Source organism: Pituophis catenifer, unplaced genomic scaffold, assembly GCF_029215685.1.
Source record: "Pituophis catenifer annectens isolate HBS135680 unplaced genomic scaffold, rPitCat1.0.hap2 SCAF_3, whole genome shotgun sequence".
In the NCBI taxonomy this organism is placed as follows: Eukaryota; Metazoa; Chordata; class Lepidosauria; order Squamata; family Colubridae; genus Pituophis; species Pituophis catenifer.
In genome coordinates, this window is record NW_027256883.1 from 137,597,264 (window position 1) to 137,625,134 (window position 27,871).

The 27,871-nt window shown below is 37.4% G+C and overlaps 3 protein-coding genes across 3 annotated transcripts in view; 1 reads left to right on the top strand and 2 right to left on the bottom strand.

Annotated features, from left to right (window-relative positions):
* The window catches only part of SPATA1 (spermatogenesis associated 1), a 34,600-nt gene extending 27,914 nt beyond the window's left edge, over positions 1-6,686 (bottom strand). The window contains exon 1 of the mRNA XM_070939431.1: positions 6,636-6,686. Coding sequence (XP_070795532.1) covers positions 6,636-6,686 — 51 coding nt within the window. The remainder of the gene's footprint in view (positions 1-6,635) is intronic.
* A 6,096-nt stretch (positions 6,687-12,782) lies between these two features.
* GNG5 (G protein subunit gamma 5) lies at positions 12,783-19,239 on the top strand. The gene is made up of 3 exons (XM_070939432.1): positions 12,783-13,144; positions 15,704-15,833; positions 18,704-19,239. The coding sequence occupies exons 1-2, from the start codon at positions 13,064-13,066 to the stop codon at positions 15,827-15,829; spliced, it is 207 nt and encodes a 68-aa protein (XP_070795533.1). The 5' UTR covers positions 12,783-13,063; the 3' UTR covers positions 15,830-15,833; positions 18,704-19,239.
* A 1,401-nt stretch (positions 19,240-20,640) lies between these two features.
* On the bottom strand, positions 20,641-27,455 carry RPF1 (ribosome production factor 1 homolog). Its single transcript, XM_070941231.1, has 9 exons — positions 27,236-27,455; positions 26,836-26,892; positions 25,950-26,030; positions 25,550-25,645; positions 24,882-25,035; positions 24,558-24,640; positions 24,297-24,478; positions 24,090-24,216; positions 20,641-22,354 (listed from the first exon to the last, which is right to left on the bottom strand). The coding sequence occupies exons 1-9, from the start codon at positions 27,440-27,442 to the stop codon at positions 22,313-22,315; spliced, it is 1,029 nt and encodes a 342-aa protein (XP_070797332.1). The 5' UTR covers positions 27,443-27,455; the 3' UTR covers positions 20,641-22,312.
* Positions 27,456-27,871: the final 416 nt, after the last annotated feature.

The window sequence follows — 27,871 nt, forward strand, 5'->3', positions numbered from 1 at the left end:
ATGTCCAATCTTGACCAGGAATTATGCGGATGGGAGTAAAAAGTGTATTGGGCCTCTTCTTCATGTGTTTCCCTCCATACATCTGCCAAGTCTAGTTCTTCAGCCATAGTAAAGAATTCTTTTGGAAGTATTTCTTTTTTCCTTTGTTTTTTTTTTTTGTCAGTTTTGTAGTCCTTATTTGCATTTACTATTGCATTATAATCCCCTATTACACAAATATCATCATATTCTAATTCTGCTAATTTTATGTGTAGATCTTTAAAAAAATCCTGTAGTTTTTGGTTAGGTGCATAAATCACTACAATTAACATTTTCCTCTCTTCTATTTCTAATTATACCATCACCACTCTACCTTGCTCATCGGTATAAACTAATTTAGATTGTATTTTTTTTTTTACATAAATCACTACTCCTTTTTTCTTTTTTTGGGGCAGAGATGAGTATAGTTTTCCTAATTTGGGGTTTTCTAGGATTTTCTGATAGTCTTTTGGAATGTGTATTTCTTGCAGACATATCTGCTTCTAGTTTTCGTAATTTTGTGAAAATTTGATTCCTTTTCTTTGGAGCATTTAAGCCATTAATATTTAGCGAAAAGAGTTTGATCGGTTCATCCATTGCCTATCGTATCTGTCTTTTTGTGTTTCTTGTTTCCATCCGTGCCTTTGCTTTTGCACCTTCTCTCTCTTCTCTCTCTTTTTCTTGCCTCTGTCTTATTTCTTTTTCTTGATTTGTTTCTATTGGTTCTTCTTCTTGACTTCTACTATCTATTTCTTCCTTGCTTTCCTGTTCTTCTTCTAGTCTAAAGTGTGTATTATGAAATTCTCTTGCCTTTTCTAAAGTGTCAATTTTATATTTTTTGTCTTCCCACGTAATTAAGATCCCCTCTATTGGCAGCCATCTGTATATTATTTTATACTTGATCAATAATTGTGTTAAGAACTGATATTGTTGTCGTAGATTTCTTATTCTTCGGGGTATCTGTTTTAGAATTATAATTTCTTTATCATTATAGGTCACTGTTTCTTCTTTAGATTTCTTATAGACTTCATCTCGAATAGATTTTTTTGAGAATTTGACATGGACTTCTCTTGCCAGTCTGTGTCTTCTTATATAGTTTGTTTGTACATGGTAGGTTTCTTCCAATTGTCCTTTTATTTCTTTTGGCTCTTTTTGTGTCATTCCTGCAATAATTTCCACCATCTTCCCTTCTAATCCTCATTTTTTTCTTCTGGTATGTTTTGAAATCGCAGAAAGTATGAGGCCTTTTCCATTTCGAGCATGGCCAAGGAGTCTGACATTTCTTTATTTAGTTGTAAAGTTTTTTGTTCCATTGCTTCTACTTTTAATTCCACATGATCTATTTTCGTTTCCGTTTTCCTAATTCTCTGTTCGTTTTCTGCTATAGAATTTTGAATACCTCCAATTTTATCCTTCATGGTCTTAATATCCTCCCTAAGTTCTCCTATTTCATTCTAATCTCTGCGTGGAACGTTCTCATTTCTTCCTGATTTTCAGCTATTTTTTCTTGTGTTTGGAGCAATGCTTCCTGGATCTTTTGAAACATGTCTTGTATTACATTTGGTGCCATTTCCAGTTTTTCTTTTTCTTTTTCTTTCCCCGTCATGCTATCTATTGTTTTTTATTGTGAGGAGGAAGGAGTCATTACTATCGTATTGGTTGTAGGTTTTTTCCCTGTTTTTGTTATGGTGGATGTTGTTGACATTTTCAATATTCGTGTAAAGCTTTCCAACCTTAACATCAATTTTTAGGTTATTTCTTAGTATCTCTTTTCCCCTCCAAACACCGCTTATACTCCACACAACTTATATTATATTATATTATATTATATTATATTATATTATATTATATTATATTATATTATATTATATTATATTATATTATATTATATTATATTATATTATATTATATTTATTATATTATATTATATTATATTATATTATATTATATTATATTATATTATATTATATTATATTATATTATATTATATTGCCAATTATCCCAGTTGAGCAATTAATTCTTACTTACAATATAAATCAATTTACTTATGGTTATTTCATCAGTCAAGGTTTGGTTTTCTTAATTTTCTAATTAGCAATCTTTTCACTTACTCCCTTTTCCAATCAGTCTATCTCAAACATACAGTCAGCTCATTTGCTATTTTGTATTAAAGTTCCAATCTTTCACTTTAACAATAATTCCTTATCTCTCTTTTTTTTTAACCACCGTTCGTAATTTCACAATACAATTAATAGCTATAAAAATATTATTACTTATATATTTCTTTTAAATGTTAAACGTATTGGCTAATTAAACAGTTCAAAATTAATAATTCACTTTCCTCTTAACTTAATTTTTATTTCTTTGGTCTTTTGTTATCTTCTTCTTTTACCTCAGATAAATAAATAGAGGAAACCTCTTTACAAAACACATGGGATACTTTAAAAGCATATATAAGGGGCCTAGTAATAGCATATACGAGGAAAAAGAATAAAGAGAAGAAAAAACAATTAGAGAAATTAGAGAAAGACCTAAAACAAATAGGACAAAAACTCCAGGAAAAGCCCCAGGACAAAATAATAAGAGAAGAATGGAAAATGACTAAACATAAATTGAATTTGATAAACCAAACAGAACTATCACAAAAAATAAAAATGGCGAAACAAAACTATTTCGAACACGCAAATAAAACGGGCAGATGGCTAGCCTATAAACTGAAGAAAGAACAGAAAAAAAGAACGATATACCAACTGAAAGATGATAAAGGGGAAATTCAACATAGTAAAGAGGCCAAAAAAGAAATCATTAAGAAATTTTATGCGAATTTATATAATCAAGAAGAAATAGAGGAAGACAAGATAAAACAGTACATAGGAAAATCAGGAATGCCAAAAATCACAGAAGAACAAAGAGCAATTCTCAATAGGCCAATAACTAAATTAGAATTAGATGAAGTACTGAAAAAGCAAAGAAACAATGAAACACCGGGACCCGATGGGCTACTGGTAGAATTATATAAAACAATGCAAGAAGCACTGGGAGAGAATATGTTGCGATTATACAATGAAGCCATGGAGAAAGCCAAAATACCAAAATCATGGACAGAAGCGATAATAACAATCATTCCGAAAGAAGATACAGACCTCCAGTTAATTCAAGACTACAGACCTATTTCATTACTGAATGCCGATTATAAAATATTTGCAGCAATCTTGGCCGAAAGGATTAAATCAGTACTAAATACATATATACACCCAGACCAAAATGGATTTCTGCCGGGACGCCAAATAAAGAACAACATGAGAATAGTACTTAATACTCTAGAATATTATGAATCACATCCGGAGAAGCAGGCTGCGTTGGTTTTTCTTGACGCCCAAAAAGCTTCTGATAATCAAAATTGGAAATTTATGATTGAACAACTACAAAATATGCAAATTGGGGAAAAATTTGGAAAAATTATAGCAGAAATCTATACCAATCAATCAGCAAAGATAATTATGAACGATGATATAATAAATAAATTTAATATAACAAAAGGAGTCAGACAAGGCTGCCCATTTTCTCCCTTACTGTATATTCTATAATTGGAAATCCTGTTGAAAAAAATTAGAGAAGATCAAGGAATTGAAGGTTTAAAGATCAATAGAGAAGAATACAAAGCTCAGGCCTTTGCTGATGACCTAGTGTTTTTGATAGAAAATCCTATGGAATCTATACCTAATCTGTTCCAAAAAATAGAAGAATTTGGAGAAGTGGCCGGACTAAAAATCAATAAAAGTAAATCGAAACTAATTGTAAAAAACCTTACGGAAACTCAAATAAAAGAATTGACAGATAATATACAAATCCAAACAACGAAAAAAATAAAATATCTAGGAATCTGGTTATCTACAAGAACATCAGCAATTAAAGAAAATAATTATGACAAATTATTATGAACAAACAAAGAAAGATTTAGAAAAATGGGAAAATTTACATATCTCACTCCTAGGAAGAATTTCGGCCATCAAAATGACTATTCTACCTAAATTTTTATATTTGTTTCAGGTTACTCCAATAAAAATAGATAAATCGTTTTTTGAAAAGCTGAATAAAATAACATCTAAATTTATATGGCAAGAGAAAAGGCCACGAATAAAATTTAAGCTGCTTCAGGATACAAAAGATAGAGGAGGAGCTGCACTCCCTGACTGGGAGATATACTATCAAGCAGCAGTACTATCATGGGTCAAAGATTGGATAGAACTAAAGGACTCTAGAACTTTAACAATTGAGGGACACGAACTCCAAATTGGCTGGCGCTCCTTTATGTGGGATGAAAAATACAAAACACACTCATATTTTAAAAGACACACAATAAGAAACTCATTACTACAAATTTGGCTTAAAATTAAAAAACAACATTATATGAAGATACCAAATTGGTTAGCACGGGTAGTATCAATTAGACACCCAAATTTAACAGAGAAAACAAAAATAATTAGATATAAAGATATAATTGACTATCAAGGCAAATTAAAGACAAAACAACAATTGGAGACAGAGTTACACAGAGAAATAGACTGGTGGACTTACACTCAAATACAATCTAAATACAGAGAACATATAAAAACATATGAAATTCACAACCAAAAGCAAGAAATAGATAAAATTATATTAAATTCAGAAAATAAATTAATTAGTAGAATCTACAAATTTCTTCTACGCTATAAATTTGCTGAGCACATTGTAAGCCGCCCTGAGTCTCCGGAGAAGGGTGGCATATAAATCAAATTAAAAAAAAAAAATTGGAAGAAGAGACAGTCAAAGAAACGATGATTAAGTGGGCTCAAAACATCAAACACACAATACCTTTGGAAAAATGGGAAAAGTTCTGGCAGGTAAATCTAAAATTAACGAAAGCAACGGTGTACAAGGAAAACCAACTGAAAATGTTTTATAGGTGTCACATGTCTCCAACCAGACTGGCAAAAATGCAGCCTAAAAATAGCCCGATCTATTGGAAGTGTAAAAAGACACAAGGGACTTTTTATCATTTATGGTAAAGTAGAAGAGGACTTATCTTCAGTCCGTTCCAGGAGCAACAAATTATCCACGAGATAAGAGTTCAGTCAACGTTCAGTCCAAAATATATCCAAGACAAATTTCAGAGATCACGATGTGACTTTCAGGGTTTAACTTTGTCCGTCACAAAGCCTGAAGAGCAATCTCACCCACTTTTATTCCTGGTGGGGCGTGGCTCAATGACTCAGCTCAATCTCTGGCCCTCCCACGCCTCTTCCATTGCTGCGCACGCTTGTCCCTCTGACGCTGCCTGGGATCAAACCAGGATTCATCATCCTCGCTCCCTATCAATTGGTGCTCCGATATGCCTTCCTCCTGGCGCATCCCAGGCTGTTCCTCCTGGCCTTCGGATGGAACCTGAGGCATTGCCAGAAAGGAGGGTCCTGGAGAGGGAGGCCTTGTCAGTTCCTCCCCATCACCTTCTGAGTCCTCTTCCTCTGTTAGGACAGGCTCGGGAGTCGGGGTGACAACACTCCTTGAGCTCTGTCAAGTTGTCCCTATATTACATTTTTGGACAAAGTGCTATAATTTTGCTGATTCATTTCAAGGTTCATTTTAATCTTTCTGGATTATCTCAATTGCCGACCTAAATTCAGTCTATCTTTTGTCTTCATGCCAGAAAAGTGACAAGGAAAAAGCATCCAAGATGGTTTTGACTGATTTCTTAGCAACTTTCCTAATGGTATGAAGTTCCACAGGTATAGGGAATAAAAAACTATTAATAATTGATAATTATTAAGAGCCTTGGTAGTACAGTGATCTAAGGCACCCTGTTATTAAGCTGGTTATTAAGACCAGATGCCTGCAATTACTGCAGGTTCGAATCCTTTCACTGATCATGCTAGCATGGAGTATTGCAAATTGTGGATCAACCACATTAGAACAATCATACAATCCCTATTCCTTATGTAGGTGTTACTTTCCTGCATAATTTCTTTACTTAATATTAAATTAAGAAAACACAGATTTGACATTCCCGAGAAGCTATTCCTCTTTTTAGTATATTTATAATTACTGCTACTAGTGCTGGGTCAAACCCAGCAATAGGGTAACTGTTCAGTATGGTACTAGAGAACCTGATACTTATGACATTCTGTTATTAATATATTTTTGTCTCTATTAGTCAAAGAGCACTGGAATCATTCCTGTGTGTACCTAGTAGCAGGTGCAACCATATTAATTTAATTATTTCTGATTGCAGGACCATGACCCTGTGCTTAGTTAAAATGGCACCAAATAAAAGAATAGCTATGAAACCAATTGTTCTTGCAATCTCGATGGAAGAAAATTATGGTAATCACCTGAGTAAAAATGATTAAATTTTAATCACTGCCTTTGTAATTAGTATAACTATATACTAATAATGTTTTCAAATATTATACTTTAAAATTATAGCCTATATGTAACTGCATTATTGACAATAAGAAAGGATTAGAAAGATCTAACAAGTTTTTAAATATATTTTTATTCTTATCAACCAACAACAGAAAATATTGCACTATAGCATACATAAAATTTATCAGTGATTATTACAAACCATTATTTCTTACCTCTGAAGTGTGTGGTCTGTTTTGATTTGATAGCATATTCCTTGATGTCATTTCTGATTTATACAGAATTCTGGATATTGTTTTTTTAAATCACATATTGAATTCCAAGTATTATTTAACACTGTAATGATAAATCCTATAGGTATTTAAGTTGCAATATTCCACATTTTAGAATTGTTTCCATATCCTGCAAATTTGGACATAAAACAGGGACAGCTTCAGGGCAGAATTTTTTTTTGTTTCTTGCTAACTAAAAGGAGCCAAACATTTGCTAATGTAGGAACTGAACCACCTTTGAGGTGACCACTCCCTCTGTGTAAGTAAAATCACCTTAGTAACACGATAAAGTACCTAGCCAGGACTGTGCACCTGTGATTTGTTGCAGTAATCCAAGTCTGCTTTACTTGTACTGCTTACATCAAGGTATGTGTTTCAACAAGTATTCCATAATCTGGGCAGTGCACTTTAGAAATGAAAAGGCTTGATCAGAACTCTTATGTAAATATTTACTCAGTACTATGAAGAATTAAGGGTATTACTGCTTCTTTTCTGTTCTTTCTCTTCAATGGCAACAGTAATTATATCTAGTTTAATTCACGCTGATTAAAATGGATCTTATATCTCCCTTAAAATGTATACTTGACCAGACAGGAATGAATACCAACCAATTTTAAACACAATATTCTGGTTCATTACAGCATCCTCAGTGTGTATTTATTTATTTAATACCCGACCAAAATCTTGCAGAACTCTTATCGGTGTTGGAAGGAAAATCCATCTGCTTCAGTTCCAAGCTGGGAGAATGACACTTGAAACAATATGGATGCTGATTGGAAAGAAAGTTTATTGATGAACAGAACCACACACAAAGACAGCCTGCAGTTCTGGATCAGCTGAACAAATGGCTGAATAGGTGGATGGATCTTTATAGTTTCTGTAACTTTGAAGTTTGGGCTTTGTACAAAATGGGCTTTGTTTCTATAAGTGTGTTGGGCAATTCCTATTGTGGCTAATGGCTTTCATCCTTTGTTGGATCTTGGGTGAGGGGCTGCTTGTTCTAATCCTACCATTCTGCTTTTGTTAGCTGTCAAAGTTTGCTCAAAGAAGTTTTGAAATATCCTGTGTTGAAATGGCATGTTTTTCCATTTCTCCTTTAGGGAAATATGATATTCTACTTTTTAAAATATTTACCAAAATGTTTCATTCTTCGGGGGGCCTTCCCATAATAGCTTTCAGGAATACAATAACAATTAAAATATCATGGGCAGTATTCAGATGCATGCATACATATATTACTAAAAACATTTGCAGTAAACAAAAATCCCGAACACTCTCTGGCCTCTCTTTTCAAATGATTTGAGGAAGCAGTTGGGTAGGAACTAAGCCAATCTCTTTATGAGAGGACATTCTAAACTAGAGGACTGGTGCTCCTACTGGGAAAATTACAGTGGCAATTCTAAGTCCAGCCTCCCTCATCACCACATGAAAATGGGAATCTACCACCTGTTTACCCAGCAAGACTGAATTCATGAGGCCAATTCTAGTGGGCAAATGCAGTCCTGAAAAATAACTTGGTGCTAAGCCTTGGGCCTTATAGGTTAGAACCAGCACTTTAAATTGAAAGTCTATGATGGAAGCCAGTGCAGGATTCAAAGTGAAGGTATAATATATGCTACTTGTAGAACCACCAAGCCAATCTTTCCTCTCTTATCACCAGGTAGAACCATTCATTGAAGGAGCAGAACCACTGCATAACAGTACTTCCAATTCCCAACTACTGAAGTCAATCAAGAAGTGTACCAAGGTCACTAATAATGAAGGCCGTTGAAAGATCTAAAAGAACTAAGAGAGGCATATTATCCCATCTAGGTCCCAACAATTATAAACTGGATCAACCAAAACTATCTGTTCCATGCCCTGACTGACAAGGGTCCAGAAAATCTGTTTCATTTAGGCTTTGAGGTTGATTTCTTCTTATTGTCTCAAAACCCTTTGTTAGTAAAGAAATGAGGAAACCAGGAAGTAGTTGTCTAATCTCTTTTGAACTAGAATATGTCTTAAAACTACTGGCAGTGGTTTCTCCTAAAATAAGGCACCAACAATTTCCCAAATATAGGAACTATCTCCCCTCCAAATGCTTGAAAAAGCCAAGAGGGGCAACAAATCTGCCTCCATGTAGCAGAGGATATCCTAGAGAGCATCCAATCTACTTTCTCAAATCACAAACCAAAAAGGAATACCAGATAACATGGAAGACAATTCCCTATTCACTGGTGCTGCATTCTTCAGGGACCAGGCCAGTGATGGCTAACCTTTTTGGCACCGAGTGTCGAAACTGGAGTGCATTTGCGCGCATACGTGCCAGAGCCTGGAAGACAGCAGCTGGCTGGTATGCATGTGTGTGCTGGAACCTGGAAGAGTGCAGCTTGCAACAGTGCACGTGCCCACAGAGAGGGCTCTGTGTGCCACTTCTGGCACGCGTGCCATAGGTTCACCATCACTGGACTAGGCTATGAACGGTTTAAAATGGGTATAGAACTTGGTAGTAAGGCAAATATTCTAACTCCAAATTAGCCACTAACTGGACCATTCCTGAGAGATGTTAACAATGGCTACTATTTATTTGTTGATTTGTAACACACTAATTTTTTTACTGCTCAAGATGATGTCCATAATGTTCAGTAAGCAGAATGTAGATTACATCCAATGTAGATTAGAACACTACAGTAGAACCTCTGGTCACGAATGCTTCTGACCACGACCAAATCGGGTTCTGACCAAAAAATTCACAATTTTTTTTCCACGCCCAATTTCCCCTTCCACGTCATTTTTTTTGTAAGTGCCAAATTTCCAAAATTAGGTTCGGGTCACGACCAAATCAGGTTGCCACCAAAGTTATGGAACGAATTATGGTCATGACCAGATGTTCTACTGTATATGGAAAAGGAAATTAGTGACAGACACTGGATAATTGAGAAAGCCAAAGTATACCATAGGTAAACATAAAGGTTCCCCTCGCACATAAGTGCTAGTGATTCCTGACTCTAGGGGGCGGTGCTCATCTGTTTCAAAGCCGAAGAGCCAGCGCTGTCCGAAGAAGTCTCCGTGGACATGTGGCTGGCATGACTAAACAGCGAAGGCGCATGGAATGCTGTTACCTTCCCACCAAAGGTGGTCCCTATTTTTCTACTTGCACTTTTTACATGCTTTTGAACTGCTAGGTTGGCAGAAGCTGGGACAAGTAACGGGAGCTCACTCCGTTACGTGGTGCTAGGGATTCGAACCGCCGAACTGCCAACCTTTCTGATCGACAAGCTCAGCATCTTAGCCATTGAGCCACCACATCCCTATTAAAGAATACCATATTGAAGCTATTAAGTGACACAAATGACACAAGGCAGAACAGGATGAAAAAAGTATTGATGCATTTGAACTTTGGTGTTTGAGAAGATTCCTAATACTGAGAACAGCCTAGAAAAGAATTCAGTGGCTCATCAAACAAATTAATTGAGTTCTCACTGAAGGTCCAAGTAAAGACTTAATTTAGAGAAGGCTGTAATGCTGGGAAAGCTGGAAGGAAAGAGGACAACCAATAGCAAAGTTGATAGACATAGTTACAGTGGCAATCAGTGCAGATTTAGAAGAGCTAAAAGACCAGTTTAGGGACAGGTTGATATGGAAAAAATCTATGTGATCACTAAGAGTGAACACTGACTTGATAGCACATAATATATTACATATGTGTTGCAGTGGTTAGAATGCAGTCAACTTTGCAGTTTGACTCTCACTAGGCTCAAGGTTGACTCAGCCTTCCATCCTTCAGGGGTCGCTAAAATGAGGACCCAGATTGTTGGTTGCAATATGCAAACCACTTAGAGAGGGCTGTAAAGCACTGTGAAGCAGTATATAAGTGCTATTGCTATTGCTATTTGATACCAGAATTCTCAGTAAAAGTAGTTAAGAAATACAAATAGGAGAATTCAACCACATACATTCCCAGCTTATAGGCTTTTCATAGCCATATGACTGGTCGATGAAAAGCCAATATATTTAATTAAACAGCTTGGCATGGCTCTTATTATGAACTTAATCCAAATAACATACAGGCTAGATTTGCTGTGCTAGCTGTAGATTAACTATAATCTTCTGATTAAATCTCAATTACCTAGGTTTGTACAATACACTTAAGCTATTAATTGTATTTACAAGCAACATGGCAACATTCATGCAATTTCCAGTAAGCCAAAGCCAACTCCATTATGACTTAGCATGTTTTGTGAACCATGCTACGTATTTGTTTAAAGCCTGAACTGAATGAAGCTCACAATCTATTGACATAATATACTTCCGGTCACACGCAAGTTTTCTTCATTTTAAAAATTCAATTTAGGGCAGTGGAGATCATGTTTATTAATACTATTGTTTAGTATTTTTGTTATTGCCATTTCTGTCAGTTGAGCTGTTTGTTTTCTCTCAATAAATCCAGAGATGTATTGTTGGTATTATGATGAATAGTACCAGGAAGGATTTATTCCAGCAAACGAGGCTATTATTAAAACTGCCACTTAATCTTAAATGTCTGCGATAAAAAAAGGTGCTTTACTTTTTAAGTAAAGCACTTTTTACTTTTTAAGGTGTTTTACTTTTGCATAAATGTGCACAAGATTATACTGGGCAACAGAAGAGAAATAAATCATAGTTTTGGCATTCGTGAATTCTTTTAAACTGAAATTGGTAAACGTTTAAGCAATTTGCACTGAAACAAAAAAAGTGTGCTGACTAAAGAGAGGGAGAGGAAAAAAGTGAAGCTTATTTCTTGAAGCTGTTCCTTATTGAGGAAGCAAAACCTTCCTCAAAATCTTGGGCAGTCCATGCAGAGAGAAATTGTGGTTTACCAATATCTGGTTTTGACCCTAAATGTTACAACGTGTGGAAGGATGTACGTATGACTCTTATCTATTAGCAGGTGCTTATTGCCTTTAAACTCCATCTCGATGATTTGAAGAAGAGTCCAGACTTCCTCCTTTTAAAAGCCGGCTTCACAACTGCTCACCCATCAGGGTAGCATGACAGCTTCCCACGTAACAGGAAGTTGGTTTGTATCTTCGCTTCACTCTGCTCGCGCCCGAGAGCCGTTGAAAGTGGCGGGAGACAACCTCCCCACCCCAACTAGAACGGGGTGGGGGAATTAAACAGAGTCCCCGTTTTACGGTGAAGCTCAGCTATGTCGTTTTACGATTAAGCTCACCTATGCGCGGCCTCCGCTGCGACGGGTAGCAGGGGGTTAAAAAAGTGGATCATTACACAGCTGGTTCCGCCTCGCCTCTGTTACAGATCAAGCGTTAAGTTAAATGTTTAATAAATGTGTTTAGGGAAATCTTGCTTTTCCCTTGCAGGACAGACTTTAACACCGCGGGCTCGTTGGAAATGCAAGTGCAGAGATTATAATAAAACAATTACAATATTTGCAGTGGAGCTAACTAACCATCTTAACCTTGCCTATCTCCCGGCTGCGTAGACATCTGTAGTTCTGAAAGGTGGGGGAAGTTTACAACAAACCTACAAATGTAGCCATTTGCAGATTATCGGTGACCGGGTTGTAATTTTCCAGTCCCAAATCTCGGGATTTTTGCAGTTATTAAAACGCGCTTTCCCGCTTTTTCTCGGTCCCAATCCAGCACTCGATCGCATATATACAAAACCAGCCTTGTGCGACCTAATTGGCGCGCAAATAGAACAGCCAGCTGGTTGTTTGCACTTGACTGCCAAAGAGGCTGGGGAGAGAAACCATGCACAACGTTTAAATATATACGGTAGGGTTGCTTGAACGTGAACGAATGTACAGGCTCGCTCATAGGCGCCAACACTAGTGCGATAATATAAAGAAGAGAGCCGACTCCATGCAACTTTTTCGCAACAGTTCCGTCCATCATTATTCTGGCAGTACAAAGCCCGCCTTTATGGGCGAGGACCGCCCAGGCGACGCTCCAAAGTTACTAGCAAGGAAGCCGGAGAAAAGCACGTCGCGCGGCTGCCTCCAACCAGCAACAAAGGCGCGGCAAACTCCTTTTCCGCCGCTCGAGACAGGACTCAAAGCCCCGCCCCGTTCAAGCTTCTCAAACTTAAAAAGTTTTCAACGGGCGACTTCGACTTCCGCTTCGGGGGAGAGGTGGGCAGCGGGAGGCCGAGTTTGCGCAGGGAGCTTGCCAGCGCGCGCTGATCGCGAGCCTCTCTCTTCCCCCCACCTTCTCTCGACAGTCTATGGGCGGGGGAGTTTTCCAAGCGCCGGAAACTTGCCCGAAAGTTCCGAGAAACCCCCCCCCCCGCCCCCCCACAGCGACCCGCCCGTTTGCCAGCAGCAGCAGCAACAGCGGCTCTTTTAAGGGTTCGACGTCGCGCGGAGTTGAAGTTGAGTGAGGGAGGGGGCCATGTCCGGCGCCTCCAACGTCGCCGCTATGAAGAAAGTGGTGCAACAGCTGCGGCTCGAGGCCAGCGTGAGCCGCGTGAAGGTGAGCCCCGGAGTGGGGCGGAGACCAGGCCCGTCCGCCCGCTCGGCCGCCATTAACGCACCTCGGGAAAGGCTGCGTGGGCGGCTCGGTCGCCTCAGGGACTTTTTACTTCCTTTCTCGGGCCTGAGGAGACGTGAAGAAGAATGCTCCGGAGCTTGTACAGAGTGCTTTTTCTTTTAAAGTACTTATTAAAGGGTGACCCTAGGATTCCTGAGGGACCCCCCCACCCACCCACCGAGACCCTCTTAGAGGGGTCCGCGAAATCGAAATTATTCATCAAAGTTAGGTTGAAAAATAATACAGTATTGAAATCGGGCAACTTAGGAAAGTAAATGTGCCAGTTTTAAATTTAATGCGGTAAACATCGATTAAAAAATAACCCACGCAAACAAAAGTTTTTTTGGGGCTTCTTAATTTTTAAAGGTGGGAAAGGAACCCTAGAGACAAAAGTTGAAGAAACACTGGCCTATGAAACGCCGTACAATTTAACTCCGGCTTAAGCAGCCCTAACCACAGTGTGTGCGGCCCCTCCCTGGCGAGCCAGACTTAGACCGACAGCTCTTGATTTTATCATACATTTATCATAAATGTATTTATGATTAAAAATACATTTTAATGTATGGAACCAAGCCCCCCCCAATCGTATTTTCCTCCAAGCTGTGGGAGTTGGAGGGAGGGCACCGTGCCGGTCCCAGTCGCATTGGATCCCACTTGGATCAAGTTTTGCTGATTCTGATCCTTTTGCGGGTTCGTTCAGGGTTTCCCCGTTTAGGTTCGGGATAGCTGTGAAAGAAAGGACGCAATTTGTCATCTTGATCTAGAGCTTTCTTGTTCTTCAGAGGAAAAAGAAAAGAATAAACGCCATCTGGCAAACCAACTTGGGACTCCACCCTTGTTGCAAAATGGGGAGTGAGTTATTGGCCAGGAAAAGCTTTTCGAAAGGAAGAATTCTTTGCTGGGTTTTGTTTTTCAAACCTGAATCAAAACGTACTTTGCTGTCTTCCTTAATTAAAACGATTGTAATAATGCTGCTTGCCACCATCTTCATCATCTTCAAAACCTGAATTGTAACACATTTGTTTCTCCATTAATAAGGAAGACTCACAATAAAATATTTGCTAACGCACATTTCTTAAGCATCTGAGACCCTTCAATTCTTTTACAAGAATTCTGAAGAGCAAAAAATGTATTGTCATATTTGACAATAGCCTAACATGAAGTTTAACATTGAAAGTTAGCTTGTTGAGCACTTACTGAACTTTTAATATACTTTAGTAAACTGACTAAATTTTCATTTGATGTTCCATCAAGAACAATATGCTCTGAAACAAATATTGCAGTCTCTGATTATTACTTTGAGATAGTCAGGAAATGACATAGAACACCTGCAACTGATTTAAAAGCTGGTGATTTTAAAAGGCTGAATCTGGGACTTATACCAGTTGGCAGGAATTTTATGAGATTTTGGGGAATTCCTGCCATTGACAATAAACATAGTCTGGTTGTGAAGATGTTTTTTGTATGAAGATAGTATGAAGATAGGGTAACATTTGACAATCCCAAATGTTCTTATAGACTGTTGATGGGATAATTTTGGACAATATTGTAATTAATCTACTGTACACATAGTCTTTGATTTATGATCATAATTGAGCCTGGAATTAGACTCATAAGTTGTTGCAGTCATAAATTGAGGTATCGTGACTAGATTTGAAGTTACAATCATTTTTCCGATAGTTGTTAAGCAGAGGCAGTAGTTAACTTAGAGGTGTCAAACTGGATTTCTTCGAGGGCCAGATCAGCATTGTAGTTGTCCTTGGCTGGCCGGGGTGGGGTGGGGGACGATTGGGGGAGACAGGATGGATGCCTCCAGCACTCTGCTGGCCAAAATCCCTGCACCCAATTTTGGCTGCCAGAGTGCTGCAGGAGGCTGTCCAAACCCAAAACAGGGTGTGTGGGGCGCAAAAGGCCCTCCATGCCCTGTTTTGGCTGCCAGAGTGATGGAGGCTGTTCAGGCCCAAAATGGGGCATGGGGAGGCAGCGTGCAGCCATTTTGGCTGCCAGAGGCACCGCGGACCGGTCCTTTACTTTTTCCAGGCCAGCCCCATAGCCAGATCTAACCACCCTTGAGTTTGACACCCTTGAGTTAACTGAATCCATTTTTCCCAATCAGTTTTTTATGTCACTATCTGGAAATAAACATGAGAAACTGGCAAAAAAAAAACAAAAATTATGGTCACATGATCATATACTGCAGATGATTGTCAAGAATACTGCAAATGATTGTCAAGGTGAGCCAGTTGGCCAAGTGCTCAAAATGTGATTACATGACATGAGTGTGTCTGCAGCTGCTGTAACTTCAAAAAATTTAGTAGCTCTAGGTAGGTCAGTTGTAATTTTGAATGGTATTAAATTATTGGTTATAAGTTGAGGCACACCTGTATAGTCAATTGGGGAGGCAAAACACTTTTTTGATGTCCAGCCAGTTTCAACATTTGTTATTAATTATATTAATAAAATCCATTATTGCATTATGTAAATGTGGTTTTCTGTTCATAGGTTTCACAAGCTGCAGCTGATCTGAAGCAGTTTTGCCTTCAAAATGCACATCATGATCCTTTATTAACAGGAGTTTCATCAAGTACAAATCCATTCAGACCACAGAAAGTCTGTTCCTTTCTCTGATTTGGTGAGCCACTGGAATTTTTCACTTGTAAAGCTTTAAAGTTAACTATGACTTCACTTTACCTAAAGCAGGGGTGGTGATCTCTGGACTTTTTTTGCAACCTTACACAATGTGTGCTTGGTCACAGTTGTAAAAGTAATCAGAAATTCTGTTTCTGGAAACAGGAAATAAACACAAAATAAATAGAGGCTTATTTTTAAAAAATAAATTTTCCCCTTATCTCCTTTAAAACCTAGAGAACCGTAGCCTGATTTATGTGTCTCCTAAAAGGCATTAAGTGTCCGTCTCTATCCATTAAAAAATTGCTACCCTTATCCTCAGGTATAGTAGTTCATGACTTATCCTTCAAAATATGTCACATGCTTTCCTATAAGCTAATTTTATACAGAACAGTACAACTTTTTTGTACAGAACTGGTACAATCTGAAGGAAGTAAGTGCTGAATAAAGGGGACTTCCTTCCTTCAGATTGTACCATAAGTTTTTACTTAAAATTTGTAGTTTTAACAAAATACCATTTTTATTGAAAGATACATGACCAATATTTCACAATTTATTATGATTTTGAATACTGAAATACAGCCTTTCACAGCAAAGTTCGTTCTTATTGAAAGAGGTAAAAGAATCCTGAATGTTCAGCTTGGACTTCCAATAACTACATACCAAATACTTGTAATATTTTATAATAAGTAGTTGGACATTGCATTCTACTAGGATGGTTTTTTTTCCTAGACATTCTGAAACTCTGGGATTTCCTATGGTTTTCCAATGAGGTGGTATCCAGATTTAACTGTTTCAGCATCCATCATGCTTGGCTAGATGCCATCCCCTGATCTCTTTTATGGAAATAGGATATAGGTAGTCCTTGACTATGACTATTTGTTTAGAATCATAACTTCGATGATGGCACTGAAGAAATGGTAGTTATGACCAGGTTCTTGGACATCTGGCTATCTCAGTCCCCCCATGGTTATGGGATTGTAATTTGGATACACGGTAACAGGTTCATACTGAAGCAGGAGCAGTTGGAGCTCCCTGCAATCATGATTGTCATTTGCAACCTTTACTGCCAGCTTCCCCAGAAAGACAATGAGGAAGCTAATAGGGAAGGTCACAAGTCACTGAGGTCAGTCTCCTCCATCTGCGCATCCTCCCTCAGCCCCTCTGCTTGCACTGACCACTTGTGCACCTTCCACACTTCCCAACCCATGCTGCACTTTATTGCATTCTGCCTGACCTGTGCTCTTCTCCCTGTCCAACCCACAAAACACCTCCATGCACCCTTCCCAACCTGCACCTCTCACACAAGCCTAGTCCACCTTCCTTGATCTGCATTGTCTCTGTCATGGGTCCCCTTATGTCTTCCCTGACCCTCCTTCCCCCACTCAGCAGCTTATCCGCCACTTATCTGCCTGCTGGCCTGGTTGATCTTGTAGGTCCACTGACGTTAGCTGTGGGAAGTCAAAATATTTGCCTCAACTAACGACTGGGATTCAGTTAACCATAGCAAACTAGACTGCAGCGATTGCCATCATTAAGTGATGCAGTTGTGTTTTACGACATTACTTAACAATGGAAATTCCAGTCCCAATAACCATTGAAAGTCCAGGATTATTGGTAGTTTGAACCCCAATAGTGGTTTTTATATGATGTGCCCATTTTGTTTTTCATGATTCATTGATTTTCTTTTATTGTCCTTTTATGCCATCAATTAACAGTTTTCTGGATGGTATTTTGTCACCTCTATTAACCTCTACTTCTAAGTTTTCTGGCAGACCAAACATATCCTATGGTCCATTTTTTCTCAGACATATCTTTAAAAGTGACAATTTCTTTCAGACTTTGCATTATTGGGAAACATAATGAAAGGTGACTATTATACCTAAATCTACTTAGAAACAAAAGGTGTAATTCAGCAATTTTATAAAATATTGCATATTATAGTTATAATATACTTTATAATATTTTAAATGGATAATTTTATATGAATATCATTTTTAACTGAAAGTTTTTCGTTTAGCTTTGTAAGTTAACAATTTAAACTTCAGTAAATAACATCTTGGCTTTCTTGTATTTCATTGCTACCTTTATTGTTCCTAATTACTGGTTTTCCATGTAATCCTATTACAAAACTGTGTTATTCTGGTCAATGACTAGAACAGAGATGTTCTGTTCTTGCAATCATCTCAATCATACAAAATCACAAAATCTCATGTTTGTGGTTTTTGTTTTTTTTAAATAAGTCCTTCCTGAATATTCTTAAAGATTAGAATTACATATGAGGGTGTTCTGTTAATAACTCTTTATGGGATTTTGTTAATAGCAGTTTAAAAATTATGTGGTCATTACATAAGACATAACTACCAAGTATGCTCAGCCTGACCTAAAGTAGCATTGGACAACCCAACAAACCGGTTTGCTGAAAAGAAACCATCTTGGCTGGTACTTTGATCATCTTTACCATATGGACTGTCTTCCCTTTCTAATTTGTTCCTTGGTGAAGTAAAAATGAGTATTTCTGTAACAAAGCACGGAATAACTTGTTTTCTGTCCCCATCTGTCTCTGAAATACACATGTACAAAATAATGGAAACAAATCTTAGGGGAATTAGGAGCCCCATTTTGTGCTGTTTTAGTGTCCTCTCTCTTGGTTTGGAAGCCAATAAAGGGAGTAAATAAGTAATGTTCACTTCTGTTAGCTTACATTATAAATGAACATGGCCAGCATCTGATTTCTGTGGCTTATTTTGATTTGTTCTATTGTATTGCATACTATTAAAATTGTCATATTTAAACATTTGAATGTAAGTAACATCCAATTTAAATATTATGGTTAGCTTTGTTCAATGAGTTTATGTATTCTATTTCTTGCAGATCTAACAACTTTTCCTAGCTGATTATGTTGAATATGGAAATGAAACAAGATGGCTTGGAACCTGTACAGAAACTTTGTATTAATGTGCCAACTTTGAGCTTGTAAGATTGCTATTGTTTCAAACCCCCTTAAAATCTACCTCTCTAACAAGCTGTATGCTAGTTGCTATTACTCTGTATCGTGAGGGAATCAATTTTATATTCAAGCAATAAAGAGTTGACATGATTTTGAATGTTAGCGTTAAGCATTTGAACTTGTCCTAATACATTGAACTGTGTATTCAAAGCTTCACTATTCTAAAAATACTATAAAAGTTAGTGCATTTTGTAAAAATATTCCTGCTTTTCTGAAACAAAATAGCATCTTCAAACAAATTAATGGTTTACAATGAGTATAGTTCTTGTTCTTTCTACTTTAGTTGTTATATAGTCATAACTAATTTGGAGTAAACTGTATTTTCCTCTAGAAGCATCCTAAATTGTGAATATCCTTCTATAAAGTTAAAATAAACAAATAAATGCCTTGTTATATACTATTTACCAATCTAATACAATTTCGTTTCTTTTCTGTTTTACATCAAGCTAGAGTGGCATAAATTAGTCAAAAAAGGAAACCAAAAGATTGAAATTGATTACTAAATACATAACATAGAACAAAAATAGATTTATAAAATAGTTTCGGAACAAACTGTATAATCTTAAATAACTGGCTGCATATAGTTTTTCTCATTTACAGGTGCATAATTATCATGCCTGACAGGTCAAAGCAAAATCTGAGTTAACTAAGCGATCAGTTTATATTAAGTGCAGAGGTGATTAGTTGAGTATAACGCTGGGTGAGATCATCCGTGGCTTCGGGGTGGAGTTCCATCAGTACGCTGATGACACCCAGCTGTACATGTCCACCCCAGGCCACCCCAACGATGCCTTTGAAGTGATGTCCCAGTGCCTGGAGGCCGTGCGGGCCTGGATGGGGAGAAACAGGCTCTGACTCAACCCCTCCAAGACCGAGTGGCTGTGGCTTCCGGCGTCCCGATATAGCCAGCTGACGCCATCGCTGGCTATTGGGGGCGAATCACTCGCCCCCACGGAGAGGGCTCGTAACTTGGGCGTCCTCCTGGACGCACGGCTGTCTTTAGAAGATCATTTGACGGTCGTGGCCAGGGGGGCTTTTTATCAGGTTCGCCTGATACGCCAGTTGCGCCCCTTTCTAGATCGGGACTCCCTACGCACAGTCACTCAGGCACTCATCACTTCCCGCCTGGACTACTGCAACGCTCTCTACATGGGGCTCCCCCTGGGGTGCACCCAGAGGCTCCAGCTGGTCCAGAATGCGGCCGCGCGAGGGATTATGGGGGCGACGAGGCGCTCCCATGTGACACCTCTCCTGCGCGAGCTGCACTGGCTCCCGGTGGTCTTCCGGGTGCGCTTCAAGGTGTTGGTGACCACCTTTAAAGCGTTCCATGGCTTAGGGCCGGGGTACCTACGAGACCGCCTTCTGCCACCAATAGCCTCCCACCGGCCAGTACGCTCGCACAGTGGGCCTCCTCGGTGTGCTGTCCGCCAGACAGTGTCGGCTGGCGACCCCCAGGGGGAGAGCCTTCTCTGTGGCGGCGCCCACCCTCTGGAACAACCTCCCCCCAGAGATACGTACAATAACAGACCTCCGGATTTTTTGTTGGGCCCTGAAAACCTATTTATTTAAACTAGCTGGGCTGGCTTGAGTTAAATTTTAAATTGATTTTAAATTGGGTTGTTTTAATTTACGGCCACAATATTTAATTATTTTAAACTGTTTTTAAATTTTGTATGTCCTGTTTTTTACTTTGGCTGTTCACCGCCCTGAGTCCTATTTGGAGAAGGGCGGTATAGAAATTGAAACAAACAAACAAACAAACAAATAAATTTGAAACAATTTTTCCATGGAGACCATTTATTAAATTTTCTGACCTACTTGAACAGTGACTTTTAAGGTGTAGTTCAGTTTCATATCTTCTTGTGCCATATCTGTCATCAGACGTTGGCTATCATTTTGGCGATCCTATTTTTATCAACAGCTGCACAAAAAGATGCTGTTTTGTCCAAACCAGTCCCTTAGATTTTAAAGCTATGGTCTTTTTCTTCTGCCTGGACCTCGTTTACCTTCAATCTTTCCTTGGAAGATTAAGTGAAGTATGCCGTATTTTTCTGGGTGTCATATCACATGTCCAAAATATTCTAACACTCGCTTTTTTATGGTTTTGATTATTTCCCTTGGCTTTTCCAGGTGGCTTATGACCTCATTTCTGATTTTATCAACCCAATTTATACATAACAGCCGCTTGTAAATCCATATTTCAAATGCTTCTAGACTCTTCAAGTGGCTGTCTGCCAGAGACCAACTCTCCACATCGTAGAGCAGGATAGAAAAGCTATAGCATATGACAAACCTGATTTTCAATCTTAGGCTTATGTCGTGACTGCAAAAGACCTTTTTTCTTTGTGAAGAATGCTGTTCGAGCTTTCTCCATCCTTGTTTTTACTTCAGTGATCATGTTCCAGCTTTCATGTAAATTAGAACCAAGGTACATGATCCTTTCAACTTTTTCTAATGGTATTCCTTCCAAAGTTATCGGTGGTAAATTAATGATTTTGCTGATGACCAGGATCTTGGTTTTTGAGATGTTAAACTTCAAGACGTATTTTTCAGATATTTCTGTGACCGTTGATGAGGAACTGAAGTTTTATATCTAAAATCCTTTGTTTTTCTTCGTATATCTGGGGGACAATTAGTGAAAAATGGGGAGTATAGTTTACCATTGTGTCCAAACTGGGAACTGATTTGTAGTACCTACATATATGTAAATAAATATTAATGCATTTAAGGTTACTCTGTAGATTAGAATTACATATGAATTGAGTAATATTGATCAGATTATATTCAAGAGAACTTTGGTTTTCTTTCACTCCGTAAGGAAGCCCTGTGATTATAGATAACAGAATTTCCATTATCTCAAGTTTCATTAAGATGGACAGAGAAAATGGGGTATTACCTAATTTCTTCTTCCTGTTTAAAAAAAAAATCATTTCCCATTTATTCTTTGGATAGGTACTTGGCAGAATATTTTAGTTCCTTATTTAATTTTAAAATAACTTTAATTTAGCTTACTGAAGGCCAAATAAAGTTTGTATAGCCACTATATCTGAAATTGTACTGTTCTGCATTAATGAACTATATCACCAATACATGGTAATAGTATTTGACATGTAGAATGTTTATTTTGGCAAATAATATATTCAACACAAAACCTTATTTTAAGATCCAGAACTAGATATACTTTAATTCAGGATAAGATATGAAAGAATTAAATTACAAAGCATTATTTCTGAGAAGGGTCCATGACTTAACAAAAGGAGATAGTGACTGATGCAGTCTTTTTCCTCTTACTTGAAGTTTTCTATTATTTATAAAAAGTAACTGAATTTTCAACCCTGAAGAGAATAGGGTTATGGTCATGTTCGCAGGGGTGGTGGTGATGATGGTCCATTTGTAACTTGAATATCTTCAAGGGTATTTCAGAAGCTTTTGTTGGTGTGAAAAATACAAAAATGGCATTTCTGTGTTCATTCTTATAAATGAAATTTTCTTCGGCTTGTGTCCATTTCACGACGCTGAAAAACAGCAATGTTCATTATGGTTTGCTACAAAAATACAAATATTTGTAAATTCCTGTAATACAATTCAGATTATGGAGCAATAAGATAATACCAAATTACAAGATTTTTAAGGCATGCCTGAAATGAAAGTAATTACAGGTTAATATATCACAACTAATTTAAGCCTGCCTAGGTTTAGTCTTCACCTTTAGATTTCTTACTGCCAAACAATGTCCGTTAATAAAGGTTTATTGGACATGATCTTAAGCACACAGGAAGTCATCAGATTACATTCCCATTTTCTGACAACCTTAAAGCCCTGAACTCAAATAGAAATCTTTTTAGTATGTAATATAAGTGCAAAAGCTTCATTTATTTCCCTCCTCACCACCAGCTTGTGTATTAACACAGAATTCCTATTTATTTGATCTGCTTTCAATAACCTGTTTTTGAAACCTTGTTTTTCTAAATAATTTTAAATAAGTAATCTTAAAATGCATTGATGTGAGGATACTCCGTTGAAACAGTATTGTTGTAAATAGGCAAGGCTCTCTGACTGTATTAAAGGCCATCTAAACATTCACAGCACTCTGACCTCTGTTCCTTTTCAATTATATTTTGAATACTTTTGAAGACTAGTGTCTCTAATATGGGTGGGGCATGTGCCAAAAATAACTTATACTGGTTTTCAAAATTATTCTATTCTTTAGAATGCAATTATTGTAATCTAAGCTTACCATTTTTGAGTGACTTTTTATTAATGAAATCATGGAAATGTTGATGTGTCTCAAGTATTTAAAAATATCTCAATTATAATCATAGGTAGTGAGAACATGAGAATAATTGTGGATAAGACTGAAGGCCAGCTAGTCAATATTCCATTTCACTGAATGTCCACCAAATACAATTATAGGTAGTACTTGATTTACAGCCATTTGTTTAGTGACCGTTTGAAGTTATGAAGGCACTGCAAAAAGTGACTTATGATTGGTTCTCACATTAACAACTATTGCAGTATTCCTACAGTAACAGGATCAAAATTTAGTCACTTAGTGACCGTGTATACGGCAGTTGCAGTGCAGTGGTGTCCAGTGATTGCTATTTATGGCCTTCCCAGCCAGCTTTCAACAAGCAGAGTCAACGGGGGAAGCTGAATTCACTTAACTGTGATGTTAATGATCATACCAAAAAAAGATTGCAAAACTGGATGCAACTTTTTAATGATCACCTTAGCAACAAACATTCTGATTCCAATTATAAGTTGAGGACTACCTTGGAATGGAATATATTGATGACCTTGGAGAATGAGAGGAAGAGACGCTGCCTAGGAAACAACCAGGCAAGAGATGCAGGAGCTCCCTGTAGCTTAATGGTCAGAAAATGAAATTTAAGAAGAACCTGCCCTACTTGATCAAGCAAAACTGGTGGTAGGAAGTATGTACTTTCAGACTAAAAAGGTTCCGTTAATGTAGCCTTACAATAAATTATAATTAGTTAATCTAGATGTGTTTCCTATGCGGTTTACTTGAGAGGGCTGACAATATCTGTTAACTTGCAAATAGGAAATCAAGCAGCCCTCAATTGCCACTCACATGCACCTAGTGTATATAGGCAGACTGCATCCATGTCTGCAAGCATGTGTGACCGCTATTGGTCACACACAAAACACTTGGTAAGAAATTCTTTAACTGCAAAATTTAGCCAAATAGCAGTATATAAAATTCTGCAATGCTTTGTTGAGGGATACTACCTTGTGAATCCATTCATATTCCCCAAACTTGGAGTCAAAAGTTCCTTTTTGAAGAGACCTTAATTTTAGGGTAAAACGTGGGCCTAGTTCTTGAATGGCCACTTTTTTCTCATTTTTGAAGATGTATCTGTTAAAGGCAATACACAGCATTAACAAAGCTGTCATACAAAAATCACTTGTAGCATAAATGTTCAAATACTTGCTTACCTATGAAATCTGAAAAAGATATAATCACGCTGATTGTGAAATGTAGCTACTTGTCTGCCAACAAAGTGAGGATCATGAGGAAAGAGAGAAGCAAACATGCGACCAATGGAATGGCCCAATCGTGTTGTAAAGTTATTCAAGATTATTTCAGGCTGATGTTCTGTGGGATTTTTCCCTTTTCGCTAAAAGTTAAAAATGAAAACAATTGTATTGAATGTTAACATTAACAAGCAGAGAAATCGACTATTGAAGTAAACTCACCTTTATTTCTTTTCGTAAACGAACACTGCTCATCTTAAAGTGAGCAGTTGGGCCTTCAGGCAAATGACTTAATACAAGCCCATCTATTTCAAATATGTTAAGATATAATTAAACATGTGAATTATAACTAATGCAATTCATGCAGAAAACATTTTCCCAGAAAATCCATACAGTACATTTTTTGTACTTTATGCCCAGCTTCAGTTTTATTAAACATGCCATACAGAAACAAGTACTAAATCCTTCTCTTCTAATCCAACAGTAAATTTGCTGCTCTAATAGAGATGTGCATACAAATAGCACTGCAGTTTTCATGAAGGATACTTGGTATTTTACGATCTTCATTGATAACAATCAAATCTGTAAAATCCCTTGAAATACACTGTGGAATAATTTTTTTTAAAGCCAGTCCTCTTCTATAATAAACATGTGAATTTGGAACACATGTGGATAACTGTTCACAGAATTTCACAGTTCTCTGCCAAAACAAAAAAAGTTCAAGTATAATTCATATACATATACATATATGTATATATCAAATGTAACTCATTACACACACACACTTTAGGCTGTCTCTTTTTTTTATATGGAAAGAAATACTGCTATCTGCAGTTCATGAAATTAGTGACATATTGACAAGATGAAACAAATACATCCAACTTGGGCAGTAAAACCTGTAAGACATTTACCTTCCCTCTCACTGAACTTAAATAAAAAATAGTCAATGCTTATTTAAACTTAAAACTCTTAAGTTTACCAATGACTGATTATCTCAATCAATTTTGGCTATAATACAGTATCCAGGCAATTTAAAGTAACAGTGACTGATTGCTATATAATTATTAAATGTTTACTGTCCAATTTATCTTACTCACACACAACTATTTTACAAAACAGTATATTACAGCTAATATATTCCACAATCCATATTTTTAAGTATATAAATTCCTCAATCAAAGCAAAATATTATCAATCTTAAAAAGTTAATTTACCCCACGAGGTCTGTCAGATGTAGTGATGAGAATTTTTGGAACAGTTTGCCTGTTGAAGTAAGGAGCAAATTCATCTGTAGCGTCATCTAAAGTAACCTGGAATATATAATAATGACATTTGTATGAAATTGCAGCGATAGTCAATTTGCAGGAATCAGAACCTTCCATTTAAAAATAAAAATAGCTGTGTCAGCATTTATAATGTACTTGTTACAATAAAAAATTATTTTGGAAAAAAGAGTTTGAAGAATTAAATGTTGACAAAATGGATGCATGTACTTCAAAGAACCATCCTGCCAACTGTTACAATGTTACAGAAAGGTGAAAATGTGTGCCCAAATTCATTGCCTAATTATTTATCTGGCATTTCTTTCCTTTAAAATGCTTATAGAAAAACTACCTCTTCATCATTTGGATCAACTGTGGTTTCATCATATACCCGCTGGTTTTCAATGGTTTTTGGTTCTGGTTTTGGTGGTGCCTATAAAACAGAAGTTGAGATCTGAAATTAATAAATTTCATATTGAACAACTCTTCCATTTAAAGAATATTGAAGTAGTTTAGTAATAGCATCAAAAATATTAGAAAAAAGGTAGGCAAGTTGAGCTATCGGCTGAAAGATGTATGAATTACAGAACAAAATAAATGGAAAACAGCAGATTACCCAATTAGTAGCCAAAGTTTCAGACTGATAGTGCAATACAAATATTAATATTAAATATTGAAAAGGGCAAAATCCTTGCTAGGGATCAATAAAGGGACTGAAAATAAAAGTATCACTATTATTAATGCCTTTAAAGAAATTAATATTGCTTCCATAGTTAATATTACAATTCTAATCATGACATCACAAAGAATACTGTAAACCAGAGAATGCTGCAAAAAGCTGGATTTTGATCTTATAAAAAAAGAAATTGAGCAACATTAATATTTTAAAGAAAGTGGATTAGAAAAAAATGTCTTTCTCTTTTACACTATAGAAACTGAAAGATATAATTGGGTTCAAAAGAAAAAGTCATTCTTGACATAGCCAGACATAAATTGGAATTTATGATTACAGCATACAGAGGCAAAGATGGAAGAGAAGGCTATCATCAATTACCAATCATGATAGTTATACATAACATTTAGTAACAGATGAGTAGATGAACCAATTCACAGGAAACATGAAATTGTGTTCTGCTTGTGGGCTCCCACCCTGACCCCAGCAGAATTAAGTGCCAGAGCAAGTTACAATTGATCTGATTAAGTCTCTCTTTCTCAGTCACTCACTCACTCCTTTTTACCTTATCTCCAAGGGCTTCCCGCTCCTTCTTCTTCTTTTTCTTAAGGGCTAATTTTTCCTGTAGGAGTAAGAAAGTTGAACAAAAGAAATTAGATGGGTTATAAAAAAATTAGTCACATGTCACCATACAGAAGAAAACCCACCATGCATTGCTTTAACAAATTTCCAAGTCTAAGTCCTATTCTTTCTTCTCATGCTTCCGAGGATAACAATTTGCTTATCAATCTCTGAGCCCCCACCGAGCAACTTAAGACTCGAAGGGCTCCATTTCTCTTATTTTATTAACATCTGCCCTTCCCAATTAATTATACGACTACCAACCACCCTCCTTCCTTACTAATGAACAAGCTCGGGCTTAAACGCGAAAGAGACTCAAAGCTCTGCGACCCCTTCCTTCGCACCTTCTTCTGCTGCTGCTTCCAGCGCAGGAACATGAAGTGGCGCCGCTGCTTGTTCTTAATTTCGGAGACGCTAAAAGTCGGCGGGAACGCGGCCTCGCTGGGTTCCGCGGGGTTTCCATGAGCCTTCTCGCCATAAGCAACCTCGCTCGTTGCGTCAGCATCAGGTCTCCCCTGAAGAGGTTTTCCCTCCTCAGAACCGGCCGCCATGCCGTCGCTTCAATAGTTGACCTTTCACCTCTTCGTTTTCTTCGTTTTCTTCCGGGTTATCCAGCGTCCTGCCGTTTGACTACTGCGCATGTGCAAACTTTCCCTGTGTCCTCCGTCCTCCCCCCCCCCCCCCTTATTTGAGATGCACCGCATACTTGTTCGGTGAAACTTGTTGCGGCTCAGTTTATTTAACCAAACGCTCCTAGCATAATATGATCTCGATATTGATTTATATATTCCTTCTTTTTAAATTAAGGCAACTATTTTCTATATTGACTTTCAGGCAACTTGCCAAAACAACAACCACAAAAAACCCACCAGCCAAAAGATCGAGATGTGCACGCGGATGCTCAAAGCGTCCTCATATTTGCCCAAAACGGGCAAGACAGGATTGGAAGATAATTTGCGCATGTGTGAAATGACGAAGAG

Coding starts and splice junctions, on each gene's coding strand:
- GNG5 (XM_070939432.1), top strand. CDS start 13,064: ATGTCCGGCGCCTCCAACGTCGCCGCTATGAAGAAAGTGGTGCAACAG. Junction 13,145..15,703: donor CCAGCGTGAGCCGCGTGAAG/GTGAGCCCCGGA, acceptor TTCTGTTCATAG/GTTTCACAAGCTGCAGCTGA.
- RPF1 (XM_070941231.1), bottom strand. CDS start 27,442: ATGGCGGCCGGTTCTGAGGAGGGAAAACCTCTTCAGGGGAGACCTGAT. Junction 26,893..27,235: donor GGAAGCAGCAGCAGAAGAAG/GTGCGAAGGAAG, acceptor TTACTCCTACAG/GAAAAATTAGCCCTTAAGAA. Junction 26,031..26,835: donor GGGAAGCCCTTGGAGATAAG/GTAAAAAGGAGT, acceptor TCTGTTTTATAG/GCACCACCAAAACCAGAACC.